Source organism: Antedon bifida, chromosome 5, assembly GCF_963402885.1.
Source record: "Antedon bifida chromosome 5, ecAntBifi1.1, whole genome shotgun sequence".
Lineage (NCBI taxonomy): Eukaryota > Metazoa > Echinodermata > Crinoidea > Comatulida > Antedonidae > Antedon > Antedon bifida.
The window spans coordinates 5,154,122-5,168,725 of record NC_136230.1 but is presented as its reverse complement, the minus strand read 5'-3'; the positions used below and the strand labels follow the sequence as shown (position 1 = coordinate 5,168,725).

The 14,604-nt window shown below is 31.3% G+C and overlaps 1 protein-coding gene across 4 annotated transcripts; it reads right to left on the bottom strand.

The window, feature by feature from the left end:
• Positions 1 to 10: 10 nt before the first annotated feature.
• On the bottom strand, positions 11 to 14,340 carry LOC144841956 (uncharacterized). Of its 4 annotated transcripts, none has more exons than XM_078698267.1 (22): positions 14,186 to 14,340; positions 13,723 to 14,011; positions 12,816 to 12,899; positions 12,547 to 12,597; positions 12,362 to 12,408; positions 11,894 to 11,966; positions 11,583 to 11,664; positions 10,923 to 11,113; positions 10,425 to 10,533; positions 10,040 to 10,104; positions 9,760 to 9,860; positions 8,538 to 8,638; positions 8,036 to 8,189; positions 7,455 to 7,590; positions 6,687 to 6,831; positions 6,453 to 6,488; positions 6,115 to 6,155; positions 5,337 to 5,550; positions 4,766 to 4,846; positions 4,057 to 4,097; positions 3,654 to 3,927; positions 11 to 3,387 (listed from the first exon to the last, which is right to left on the bottom strand). In XM_078698267.1, the coding sequence occupies exons 2-22, from the start codon at positions 13,837 to 13,839 to the stop codon at positions 3,092 to 3,094; spliced, it is 2,439 nt and encodes an 812-aa protein (XP_078554393.1). In that variant the 5' UTR covers positions 13,840 to 14,011; positions 14,186 to 14,340; the 3' UTR covers positions 11 to 3,091. The 4 variants fall into 4 exon arrangements, with proteins under 4 accessions (XP_078554393.1, XP_078554392.1, XP_078554394.1 ...); XM_078698266.1 differs by having other exon boundaries at positions 13,723 to 14,008; XM_078698268.1 differs by having other exon boundaries at positions 3,711 to 3,927; positions 13,723 to 14,008.
• Between the last annotated feature and the right edge of the window lie 264 nt (positions 14,341 to 14,604).

The following is a 14,604-nucleotide window of genomic DNA, read 5'->3' as shown; positions in this document are numbered from 1 at the left end:
GTTCAACACATTATTTTAGTGCTGTGGAAATTGAATGACAATTTATTTCAGATAATTGTGACTGCATTTATGGAAATTGAGTAATATAATGAGTTTTAAACAATTCTTTGATCCCAAGTCTCATAATAGATTAGATATAATTATTATTACTTTGATGTCATTTGGCAGTGAGAAACATTTGTGCGCTACGACACAATAATACACAGTCAATAACAATATATACTGTGACCAAAAACAATACAATATGTGAAGTTATATAAAAAAAAACAAAGCAAATTAACAAAGGCAAATAAACACATTTTAAATACTAAATACAATTTAAAAAAGATCTACCATTAATATTACTTCAGTACAATTTTTAACAATCTATTAATCGATATTACATTGAATACATATTGAATTAATACTGTAAATTTAGTTATTAATCTATAGTTCTATGCTTTGGTGTAGGCCTACAGTATAATTATGGATAGTGTATACAGAAACAGGAAGGAATAATAGCCTAATTCACTGTTAGGTCAGTTTGTAAAACATCACATGAAATTAAATACATATTTAAAATGTATTGTTGTACAGAAAAAAATAATTACAAAGATTTTGGTACATTTGTTTAAAAAATCTGAAAAGTAATATTTAAAGTGTTAAAATTGTCTGTAAAACCTAGACATCTAGCTGGTAAAATGTGGAGTGTTTTTCTCACCTCCATAATCTATCTGCTCACGATGCTGAACTTCACGGCTTACAGAGAATTCAAACAAAATGAAAATACATTTTTTAACAAAAGCAAGGAAAATGTTTCTGATTTGATAATTAAATAAAGAAAAATGAAACATGCATATATACAGTACAATAGATATAATGTATATCGGAAGTTGCATGTATGAAATGTAGTTTCTGGTACTTATCTTTTTTTTTTACTGAGGTGCATTACGATACAACGAATATACCTTCTAATTCAACCATACATTTAACAAAACTGACGATTTCTTTCAAAAACAAAATACAAGTTATTCCATACAATTTCCCTGTTTTCTTACTTATTTAACCTATTATTTTCAATATATTTAAATTGTATACATAGATATGTATACAGTGTAAGCCAATGTTTAACATGGCATAGGTATAAATAAACACCTGCATACATATGTATATATAATATAAATAAAATGTTTTTGTGCAAGATTTAAAAAAACAGGGTGCACTACATACATCTTTTCTTAAACACACTTGATACAGGAACACAATATTTAAATTCTTTTGGACATTCACAAACAAATACCGTTTTGATTCTTTGGACTACAATACTACAAAAATAAATCTTTTTCTTATTTTCATTACCAAAATATTATTTTTGCATTTTTTTTTCATTTCACTTACACAAAACTATGTTACTTCACTTAAACTACACTCTGAAGAATATACAATTTTTTTACTCAATTTTCTCAATATTTCAAGGACGACACACATCAGTCCATAACAAATATATGCGTTAGAATTTCTTCTTTAAAGTTCCACACCACATTGCTTTTGAAAATGGCTTACAAAATAAATCATCACCTATGCTTTACAATAAGGACAAACAATTTTCTAAACATAACATTTCTTTCATGCAAAATTAATTTTTATATTTATTTTTAACATATACTGTAATTTCCAGGTTGTTTATATTTTGACAATAGAATGTAATGAGATACAAATAGTTTAGATAACAAACCTATGTTAAAATATGAATGATATGATATTTGCTATAGATACATTTTATTTATATACTAGTTATTAGATCGTTAATGTCCTGATGAACGGAACATCCAGAATGCGAAGAATAAAGGTATTTGATCTAATGGAAAAACTTGACAGGGAACACTAGGCAACCATTAACATATCATATTTATAAAATACTTGTAAGATAATTTCTAGAGTCATGGGGCTTGTTCCCCAATCACTATTCACATCAACTTCACTTTAAAACAAAAACAACACACCTCTCAAGCATTACTCAATGTAAACCATAATAGAATAATCTTACCAGAATAATCTTAAAGCTCTGTCTGCACTATCAAAAAAGTGTGATGTGCCCAAATATGGTAGTGATATGACATCATCATGTCCATATATGGGCACATCACATTTTTTTGTAACATAAAGTTTGATAGTGTAGATAGAGCTCAATAAAATAAGTATAACATCCACATATTCTTTCACACGCAGATCACACAATTCAGTTACAGAATATTTATGAATTCTTATCATTGTAATTATCTTTTGGTTTTAATTAACGCAATTATTTGATTTGGGAGCACAGACTTATATTTGAAACGCATTTCAGAAATAAACAGACCTAACCATGTTAATAAATCTCTATGAAATATAAGAACACAAATCTAAAAACTTGTGAAAAAATAACTTCATTCAATTTTCAAAAATATAACTTGGTCTATTGATTGCACTACGGTTAATTGTATAAATTTATTAAAGATTTTTGGTAAAAATATAACCTTTGAACAATCAACTAACAAACTATTTGGAGATCAAATTTAGCAAATCTTTTGTTATCAGATCAAAAGAATTGCCATCTGATTTTTTATTACTGAAAATTATTATTTTTTTAAGTAAAATAATTGAACTTAATGGAATATTTCAGAGACTTAAAATGTCATTGAAAAGTTATATAAATCTATGTATCGGCAATAATATGTGAAAGCATTAACAATTAATTTGCATTTTTCCAATATGTTAATAATAATATATCATATTTTTTTCAATATTCATTTTCAATACAAACCAATTAATTAAATTTTTCTCAAATATAATTTATCATTTCTTTCAACACAAATATATTCGTTTATAAACCAAACTTGGAAGAATATAATAAATTTCAAAAACCAAAGAATTGAAAAATCTTCTAAAAAGAACAAAACAATATAAACTGAATTATTTAAATGGCTAATTTCTATGTAAAATATTTGTTAAAATATCAATATTTTCAATCAAGGTTACAATCGCAGGCTTGTCAATAATTGAAAGAGAAACAAATCTGGAATATTTAAATACGCAAAAAATGGCAGTCACTTTTAAAGAGTAATCTCTTGACTTAGACAACTATAAATCCATTAACGTTTTTACCACGCATTTGTGGGTTCGGTTTCGTCGGACTACGGTATATATACTGTTGTGTTGGTGCAGTCTGACGAGGACCTACCATTGGGTATTGGTACGCTGCTGGAGTGACCGGCGGAGTATCAAGGTTGAGGGCAGCCATCTGCATATGTGGTGTACCTGGCATCGGAGGCATTGTTTGCGCTACCGGTAGGTAGGTGGTAACAGTGGGTGTTGGCGGTGGTTTACCAAACCCTTGTTCTTGGTAATAGGCATCAGATGGTAACATACCTGAAACATATTTTAAAATTCGTAACTTAAACATAAATTGGGGCAAGCATTTTGGGGTGGTGTGTCAACAATAGAGGACCAAAATTTAATGGGCCAGACAATTCTTAAATTTAGGTGCAAGGTAATACCCCAAGTTGAGCTTATAAGGTATCTACAAATATATACATGCTATATAACACAATTTATCATCTTAAATATTATTATAATTTAATTTTTTATTTTAAGTCATTTCCCGCCCTACAACACACACACACTTAATTCCATACCATTAGCTCTAGCATACGACCTCCTCCCTTCAAACTCTTCTTCAGATATAATACTACCTAGAGAGGAGCTTCGGCACCGAGATCCCTCCTGGTACGGCATTCTAGGGATCACTGCTGGCCTCATCTGTTGGGCAGGCATCTGCATCTGATGAGGTGGAGGAACAGGTGGAGGAAAGGTCTGGTAATGTATGGGGTACTGAATAATCTCAGGGCCCTGGATCTTGGCTGGTTGCCGTTGCTGCTGTGCTTGGTATATACAAACTTGATGATAGTACTGTAAATAAATAGATAATGTAATAAATATATAGATAATAATGTCAAACAGTAATTAGCAGAATGAACAAAAATATCAATAAAACATCCATCATATAATTAAAAAAATTCAGATAAAAAACACACCTACCTCAAATCCTAAATTATAAAAGAATCTTAAGGTGGACACATCTACAGAAAAAGTAACCACATAAATATTAATTCCAATTATTTCCTATTTTCCATTACATATACCAAATGTATACAACTATTCTGGCAACAGACAATGGTATTAATGTACTGAATCAGTGCTGTAACCACGAGAAATAAAGTGGTCGCAACAAAAGGGAACAATCTGTGTGCTGGCCACAGGGTAGGCCTAGTCAAAGGCCTCTGTGAAAAAGTGGTCAGATCAAAACCTTACCAACTGTACTGGTGGCTACATTTCTGTAGAACCTATTTAGGGGATTCCCCTATTTATGGGCAACCTTAAGCTCTGTCTACACTATCAAACTTTATGTGACAAAAAAATGTGATGTGCCCACATATGGACATGATGATGTCATATCACTAGCATATTTGGGCATATCACTAGAAAATTTGGGCACATCACACTTTTTTGTCAAACAAGTTTGATAGTGTAGACAGAGCTTTATGAAGGTACTTTCTCATGAAACAAACAAGGAGAAACATAGTACGCTTTAACACAACAGCCAACCCCTGTTCATGGGACACCTCTATTAAGATGATGTGTTGTTGGGTCCTGAAGGTGTCCCCTTAATAGGGAGTTCTACTGTATTGGTTATACAACTTTAGTTCATTCATGTGTTTGTTTATTTAATAAGAGATTCAATTCTTACCATTTAGTGGCAGATCAGAACCGGCTTGATCTCTTGAACTTCCAGCTGCTATATTTACTGGCCCTGTTAAGTTATCAGTTGCTAGAAAATATAATAAGTAATATGTTAAAAATAATGGTACCTATCACAGTTGGCTGAAATAGTATTATAGTTATTAAAGGCCAATTTACACAGACGAGCTGCAACGGTAAGCGGAAAACAGCGTAGCTTGTCCACGTTAAATCTGCATCTGTATAAATAGCATAGAATAAATATTTTTGTTTACTGCTAACTGCTTGTCTGTGTGAACTGGCCCTAAGCCCTGTGTCACGTGCATGCTCATAGCCAGGATTTTTACAAGGAAGTTTGTTTTTCCAATAAAAGGGTTAAAAATCATCATTGCCTAGGCTATTAGGCCTATTTATTTTCCATTTGCTGGTGATGGTCTTTAATTTATAGGGCACCTCAATAAAAAGAGAGATCATTCGAAACCTCAGACCTCCCTAGCTGTATGCAACATGTATATGTTAAATAAACAGATGATGTGATGGCTGGATGTGGATGATGATGTATTTATTTCAGGCCATATTACCTGGTAACATAATAGGACAGAATGGAATGCCAACAGCTACTGACGGTTGATTGTTGACAGGTATCATATTTGGTGGTGTTGCGTTACTGTTCATAGATTTATGCATTTTGTCTTCCATTATGCTGGAGTTTGAATCGCTCCAGTTCGGGTCAGCACACACAAAATGACCCTCTTGCATGTTACTATGGGGTATATCTTGAGCTGGTGATGGTGTCTGTGATAAAAATGGATTAAATTATTTTTTAACAGCCACTTCAACCACAATAAAGTAACAATAAAGTTTAGGATGTGGTAGTTAACACATTTTTGTTCTACATGTTACATACTTACACAAATAATGAACACAAAACAACCTACAAACAAGCAGACACAAAAGTAAATACTGCAAAAACACAAATTTACAACAAAAATTATGCATAAATAATATAGTGACAAAATCAATATAATATATAATAATGTAAAGCTCTGTCTACACTATCAAACTTTATGTGACAAAAAAAATGTGATGTGCCCATATATTGACATGATGATGATGTCATATCGCTACCATATTTGGGCACATCACACTTTTTTATAGTGTAGACAAAGCAAAAACATTGTGCTTAGGAACTAATTCATAGTACAGTACTAATACAGATCATGTTTGCTTCCAACCCAATAATACCAAACATTGAATACTTGAATAAAGAAGTGCTCTTTCAAAGATACATGTGAAAGCATATGAAAAATGAAAATTCATAGTTTGTGTTTTGAACAGTTTAGAATTTAAATCTTTTACCTTTCTTCGGTGTAATTGAGGACGTTGACCATCATCTATTACTAATTGTTAAAAGAAAAATGAGATTTATATTATTTAAATCAAGTTAAACGTTGATAGCATACTTTAAAGCTCTGTCCACACTATGGAACTAATTTGACAAAAAAAGTGTGATGTACCCAAATATGGTAGTGATATGACATGGCCATATATGGGCACATCACATTTTTTTTGTCACATGTAGTGTAAACAGTATCATATAAATTATAAATGTTTTTAGATATCAAGAAATATAAATTCACTAGTTACAGACAGGAAGCAAATATTTTTTTAAATAGAAAAACAACAAAGTACAGTACCTTGTTCTTCATACATATCATCATCTACTTGCACATCTAAAAAGGAACAATAAATCAGTTTAAAATTAAATTGATACAAAAAACCAAATACACTATGACATTAAGCTCTGTCTACACTATCAAACTAGTTTGAAAAAAATCATCATGTCCATGGGCACATTTTGTTGTCACATAAAGTTTGATGGTGTAGACAGAGCTGTCAACTTTGTTGCATCCAATATATACTATACTCACCACATGGTTGTATGAAGTGGTCGCCATAGTGATCATGTACCATGTTTCTGGGATGGTTCATGGGTATTGTTGTGCGCCCTCGTCTCCGCACTTTACCCCAACACCCAGACTTTCCATCCATTGGTCCATTTTGATGAACATGTACCTACAAATAATTAGCAATTTTATTATAGTTTAGGTAAATTTATATATAAAGATCCACAGCAATTACGGATTATTTAAAAACCAGTTCATTGGGTCATGTAGGTAGAGGGTGACTTCTGTTATATTCAATTCTTTTATGGCTACGTTGGTTCTCAGTGAGAGTAATAAATACAAGGAATCGTCCAATTGTAAACTAGTAACTTTATTAACGTCATGTGAAAACTAGGCCTCAGCCCGAAGAACCACGTCTGCTTAACGTGCACACACACGCATAAGCATAAAAATAACACTACCGTTTCAGGAGGTACCCGAAAGGTCACCAAAAGTAATCTCAAAAAGAAGCCCATCTTGAATAGAAGCCCATCTCGAAAAGAAGCCCTTCTCGAAATGAAGCGCATCTCGGAAAGAAGCCCATCTCGGAAAGAAGCCCATCTCGGAAAGAAGCCCATTACGAAATGAAGCCCATCTCGGAAAGAAGCCCATCTCGGAAAGAAGCCCATCTCGAAAAGAAGCTCATCTTGAAAAGAAGCCCATTTCGAAATGAAGCCCATCTAAAAAAGAAGTCCTTCTAGAAAAGAATCCCACCCAAGCCCTTCTTTTTGAGGTTTTACAGTATTTACTTACGGGCATGGGTGTGAAAGGTGGCTGCCCTTCGTCATCTTGAAGGTCATACATTGAACTATCAACCAACAAATGTTCGTCAACATCACTTCCCTGGCTGTAGGTCCTTTGCCGATTGTAATGTACACCTCTCCGCATTCTATAAATGAATATTAATTATAATCGACTTCTATCTACATTTTTGCTCAATTAAATATTATATTAGAGTTGAAATAAGGTTATATAAATGTATAATAATTATAATCGTCTACTATCTACATTTTTGATCAATTAAATGTTATATTAGAGTTGAAAAAAGGTTGTTTTAAAAATTATATTATTGTGATGCAAGCATGCAATGATTAACTCAAAACAAGAAAAAAAAAAACAAAAACAGAACAGAAATTATCTTCTATCGACATGTTAGTAGGTAAGGAGAATGTTTGTTTAAATTCAATATTTAAAAAGATTTGGGTTGGAGGGATATAAATCAATATTTTCTGGTAGACTAATTATTAAATGATTATTTTAAGGTTGATGGAAAAAAGACCAAAATGCATGAGTATTTCAATTTGTGGTGCCTCCCCCTATCAATCTTTGTATACCTGTACGGTGAGAGATATCTAGGTGCTCCTTGCTTGTAAGGCGAGTACTTCTCCTCTCTTACGCCCTGGTCTTGGTAAGGCGGCTGATCTTCACCTAAAATATAGACACTATCACTCAAAAACCGCCCTCTCTTTAAAATTCGAAGATGGGGACCTAGAGGCAAAAACCATTTTAATAAAATAAAACTTTCATTGTTATATACAACAATGAAACCTCAATGTATTTTCTTAATTTTAATTTATAATAAGTAATTTTGTAATGAATTTATATAAAAAGGCTTTTAAGGTACAGGAAGGGTTAAAGATGAAAGCCAAATATAATAATAATTTATACACTTTTTTATCTGCTTTGTGTTACTGTGTTATGATGTAAAGTAGTACATAACAATATACATCATCATCATCATCATCATTATTCAAATTATATTTAAATTGAGGGATGAAATTTATTTTCAAACTCCATTAGGCTAAAAAAAAAGAAAGTGTTTATCACATGACTTACTAATGTGGCCTGATTGGTTCCTGAAGCTTCTAGGAGAAATACATTTGTAAGATTGAGGTTGTTGGTTCAGGGGACGTAGATTTTTAATTGGTACAGTGCATCTACCACAAAACATGCAAACACAAAATATACAAAATAATAGCGGCACTATTGCTAAACAAAAGGAAAATCATGCAGGAAACTAGCATTTGGGGGGGGGGGGGGGGATAGTGATATTAATTTACTGCAATTTCTATAGTATAATTTCAACTTCACTTTAGTAACTTAAACATGGTATTGTTAGTATGCTTAAGAAAATTATTGTGGAATGCTTGATTGTATAACACTACATTAGAGACTACGAAGTAATGCATTGTTTATATTCTACAGTGCCTGCTTATAAACTGTGCTGTGATAGCTTACGCTACAGCCCCAATTTCCATTATATTGTTATTATAATCTGTGCCATGATTTTACATATTTCCATATGCATACTTGCTTTTTATCCCATATCTGAATACTACTCTGTATTTATTTATTTATTATTTTTTTAATTCATGTTCTACTTATTTTTTTTATCACATATTTATAATTATATATAATTTATTATTATATTATTTATAGTATAATGTTTGAAATGGGGGTCAGCCTTAAAGTTCTTTGAACTTATTTGACCTCCTTCCACAATCTTTCTCTTTCTCTTAATCAATTTATAATTAATATATGTTTTATTAGAATGTACAACTGTATTATTTGATGTGTGTGGAAAATTTAATAAAACAAACAAACAAACAGAAGCGGCGTTCCATTGTAGTCTTGGCATAGTGCTGTGCAATCAATTTTCCTTTTAAGAAGCTTAATCAAATCAAAGACAAATCTACTACAGAATATGCAGTAAATAATTGTATTCAAAAAGGAGTCAAATAATAATTAGCTACTAATAAAAAGATGTGTGCAGGGAACATGCAATTAATGAAAGCTAAGATAATATAATATAATATACTAAATAAAATAAGCAAATACATAGCTAAAATAGATCATCATATTTACATAAAAAAATGTATGTAAAGGTTGCACAATAACTATTTATTACGAATTATTTCTAATATTGTTCTAAAAAAATTCATTTGAATAATAAAAACTAAAAATAAATAATAAAAATATTAGAATGTGTATTTGGTAGTTTTTTATTTAAGAACAGAGGAAAAACCAAAACATGCCAATGTAACACTTTTTGTCTTACTTTTCGCCCATTTCTTCTATAAAAACAGTAACTGGTCCATTTGATGAGGACACATCTTGGATATGGGCATTGTAAAATTTGGATGCATCATCTAAATGTACCTAAACAAATAGATTAAGAAATACTTTAAAAAACAATGCTGTTAAATAGCAAACATAACATATCATATTTACATAATGGAAGCCGGTCTTCCAAATCCACAGATTTTCCAGGGAGTGTAACAGCACTACAAACTTTATCTACATCACTCTACCTAGCATAACTCATAAAATTCACTTACTAAGCATTTGTCACCAAGAGCATACTGCATCCCAGCAGAAATAAGATATTCTCGGTGTTGTTGCTCTATAAAAAAAAATAGAAGATATAGTTTTGTATAGAAATGCAAGAGCAGTCACTGAATTAAGGTGTATTACTTATTATATAATTATATTATATATATATTATTATTATATCAAATCGAGAAATATTGAAACTATTATATAAAAAACATATATGGTACTGCTGTGTAGGTAGATCCAAGGACGACCCACCCCCTCCCACCACCTAGTGATAATGTCAATGCAGTACAAAACAAGTAATATTTCAACAACACATAAATAAGGTTTTAGATATTAATTTTATTTTTAAAGATTTAGGTTTAGAAATAAATCAAGAATACTAACGCTTTTTAAAATCTGACCATGTATCAAATTCAACATTTCTATATATCTCCGGATCTAGTGACTTTATAACTTTATATGGGAAGGGTGGACGTCGTTTATTTTCTCTCTTCTACAACAAAAATAACCAATGTAATAACTAATTAACTATTAGTGAATCATGTATAAAACTGGTATTTGTTGAACAATCAGTGACAGTTCAGATGATCAATCAATCAGTAAAATTACTTGCATTGCACTTATGTCCTTGAATTGCATCCTAGTGGGAACCAAGCTTTAGGTAATCATATGCAGACATTTCACTTTTGTCTTACTACCAGTGGTGTAACGCAGAGGCCTGGGGCCCCTGGTTTAGGAACTCTAAGTGGCCTTCCAACGCTGGAGTCCTCGTGCGTTTTTAGCATTTTCTACATAATTGAATGCCTGTTTTTTTCACTTGGCAATGCTCAGGGGCCCTGGGTTGAGCCAGTAAACGCTGATAGACGTTACGCCACTACTCACCACTTCAAATCCTCTATTATCAAACACCTCTCCTGAACTTTCAAATTCATGTTCTTGTTGTCGAGGAGAACCTTCATGATCTTGCTCGCATGGGAATGGAATTCGGTTTGGATATCGTAGTATATCAATCGCCTCGTCAACTTTGTCATGCAATTTGAAAACATCTTTATATAGCATCTCATACACAACAGCTAGTTGATAAGTAGAAAAAATTATTAATTGTGGGAGGCGTCGTCTCAGGTTAGAGGAGCACCTTGAAAGGCGTGTCTGTCTCCAAATTTGGAGTAAGTTTCTGGAACCCTCTGCCAAGAGAGTTAACATCGTTAGATCTATTTAAGAAAGGCCGTAAAACTTACTTGTTTCCTATGCATTAGAATGTGAAGCACTTTGATCAATTTGGAAAGGCGCTATACAAATCGTATTATTATAAAATTTAACGGAAATCTGCTAAATAATGTACCATTTATTTAGCATGTTGGCTGCCAGTGTTGAATTTACTTGTAATTATCTGTTTTAGCAGGAAACAAGAATACTCATAAAAAACAGTGTACACTTATACACGCGAGTTGACATAACATAATATTAATTTATGTATGTCATAGAACATCAGAATCATTTATCATTCAAATGTTTTAATTCTTGAGCTATGTTCTTAGTTACCTTGACAAATTGCTGCAACATCTTGAAATTGTTTTGTGAATACACTATCATAGTGGTTACCATGTGTAAAACAAAGCACAATCTATCAAAAAGAAAATGTATTGCTCAGAAAAATTTACTACCTTTTTTTAGAAGCTTATACCTAAGTAAAGTTCTAAATCTTTGTACAAATGAGATTTTATTTTGAAATTTTGATTGGAAGACTAGCATCTTACTACCAAGCTAATTCGCCAATACTATAATACCGGATCTCATTTCGTTCAGATTTGTACAATTACAGGTGGTTAAATATTAAAAGAATGAAAACATACTTGCTTGCAGAATCCATTTTGGGTTGCCTCAACTGGTGGCTTCCCTATTTCCTCATATATCACAAAATCACGTCTACAAAAGACCGTGTTTAAAAATTATAAATTAAAAGATGTTTACTATAATTTCGGTACTAAATTTGATGGCAAAAAGAGAGATAAACATTTTCATAATAGTTCCAAAATATCAATCTCTCTTTTTGTCATTAAATTTTGTATATAAATTTTAAATTTAAATAAATATTAGATTGGTTTTTTCTATTTATATTATGGGGTTTTTTAACCATTGTTATATAGGACAAATAATAATTTATGGTGTAATGAAGATTTAAAAAATATAATTTTACATAATATACTTTTTATAAACTTATATATAGCTCCCTCTATAATAGTAAAAATAAATATAAATTATTGTTACTAATATTGTGTATTAAAATTATAGCGATTTTTACAAATATTAATGAAACTCACTCATAAAGTAGGGATAAAGCTGAAATTTCAACATCACCTCCCCATTCCTGTAGTGCAAAAACAGAATATTATGATTATATTATATAAAAAAATGCCTGATATCTCGGTGTTAATTCTTATGAATTGATCATCAAGTAATGTTGCACCTATACGCTAAAATAGTAGATGATAAAAGAGAAACTTACATAAGGATTTCTCAATCGTGATATGTATTCATTAAAAGGGCATTCGATAAACTAGAAAAAAAAAACACATTAACAAATTAATAACATGAACAAATTTATGTTGGTGAGGACAATCAAAGCATATTGATCGAAACGTCGAGAAACTCAATACTTCTTTTCAGAACTAATATACGTTGTGTACCGCCAACTTTATCAACATTTGATTTCGCCATGCAAACCTTCAAACAGAACAAGTTTTGTAGATATAAATTATGAAAATTTGTACTTACAGGCTTAAAATTTTCTTTTTTTTTCATCATAAAATTAATACAAGATAAGCGAACTTCCATATGCTGTGCCTGGGTATAAAAAATCTGTAAAGATATTTATAGAAAATTAATCCGCATTGTAGATACAGTTCTGACTGTAGAGGGCGCTTTAAATTTTTGTAAAAGATATTGGTGTATGTCAGGCATCCAGAAGGCCGAAAAAGTAAGTAGTAACAATAGAAATTATAAATTTGTATACATTTATTGGGATTTTTTTTTTGTTTATCCAATTGTATTTTAGCAAGCGAGCATCAGAAATGAAAAAACATCGGGAGATGCTCGCAATTTGGGAGGTCTGAGTGGTATCTATTGTAAGGCCAAAACAAATTATTAGCGTCACTGCCCTCCCCTGATTTTTGAGCTGCCTGTTTTTTTTTTAATGACAAAAAAAAAACAAAAAAAATTCGATAAATATAAATTACAGGTGTACAGGAACAATTTTATTGCAGTAAATGGTTTTCTTGCAGTGATTCATTTATTCATTTATTCATGCTTTAAAAAAAAGAGCGGTGTCTTTTTTTTTCAAAATGGTAGCATAATTTAATGTCAATGACCTATTAAAATTGGAAAAAAATGTAATAAAAAACTACTCCCTCTCCTGAAAGAGGTTGACGCTTAACAAGAATATTTTTTATTTGGCCTAAATCAAACATATTTTGTTTTTTAAAAACTAGGCCTAGAGGTTAGTGGTGGGTCGGTGTGGGGTCAACCATGTGCACTTTGGAAATTTTACATAAAATCATATTTCTGGATGTGGAAATGAATTTATTCCTGATTACAAACTTTATTATTCTATAAAAACTATAAAATATATTGAATAATATAGCATTACACAAAATAAATCATTGTAATTAACAAGTTGACTTACTTGTTCTGCAACAGCCCTAAACAAACATGAGCCATCTTTTGCTGTTATTTTGCGGTATAGACCATGTGAAGAAAGATATTCGTCAATGGGTTCAAGCTTCGATGGTCTTCGCATCATGTTAACAGGATGGTTAATTATATTAAATTAAATCAGTAAAATTGTGTAAAATGGAAATTTAAAACATAAGGCTCATTTCTAATCGTCCCATTCTTCAACGTGGAGCCACCATAAATTCTAGCCTTTTCTTCCAATCAGACTATCTTTGACAACAACGTCAATTTCACGACTACTGAAAAAAAAATTGGGATATCGTGGCAGCATTAGAATCAGACTTTTCGATAAAAACCTTCATAAATTTTAGTGACCAAAATGATTCAACTTTATCATGTCAATACATTACATAAAGTTCATGTACAATTATGCATTAATTTTTCTTCCAATTACACAGATGTGAGGTACATACCTACCACATGCTCGAATCCCCAGTAAACAACACGCTTTCTGCATTTCACACGTGTGAATGTTTTTATTTATTAGCGTATCTGACCAATGTCTCAATGACTCTCATTGGCCAATTGTTATTTCATGGCTAGCTACCTAAAATGTGTATTACATCAGTTTTTCTTATTAAATCATGTATATAAAAGTATTTCTAGAAAATTACTCACATTTATATATTCAAAAATAGAGTATTTTAGTAAGGAAATTAAAAATACAACTACTATAATATTTTAATGACTGTTTATTTCAATAAACAATATTGACCAATCAAAAACAGCCTGCTAACTCGTTTCAAAGTCTGTACGTATAGGTGGCGCTGTAAGACTTATTCTAAAAATAGAAACAGTTGATAGACAACAGTAGACCAATCACTGTTCATTA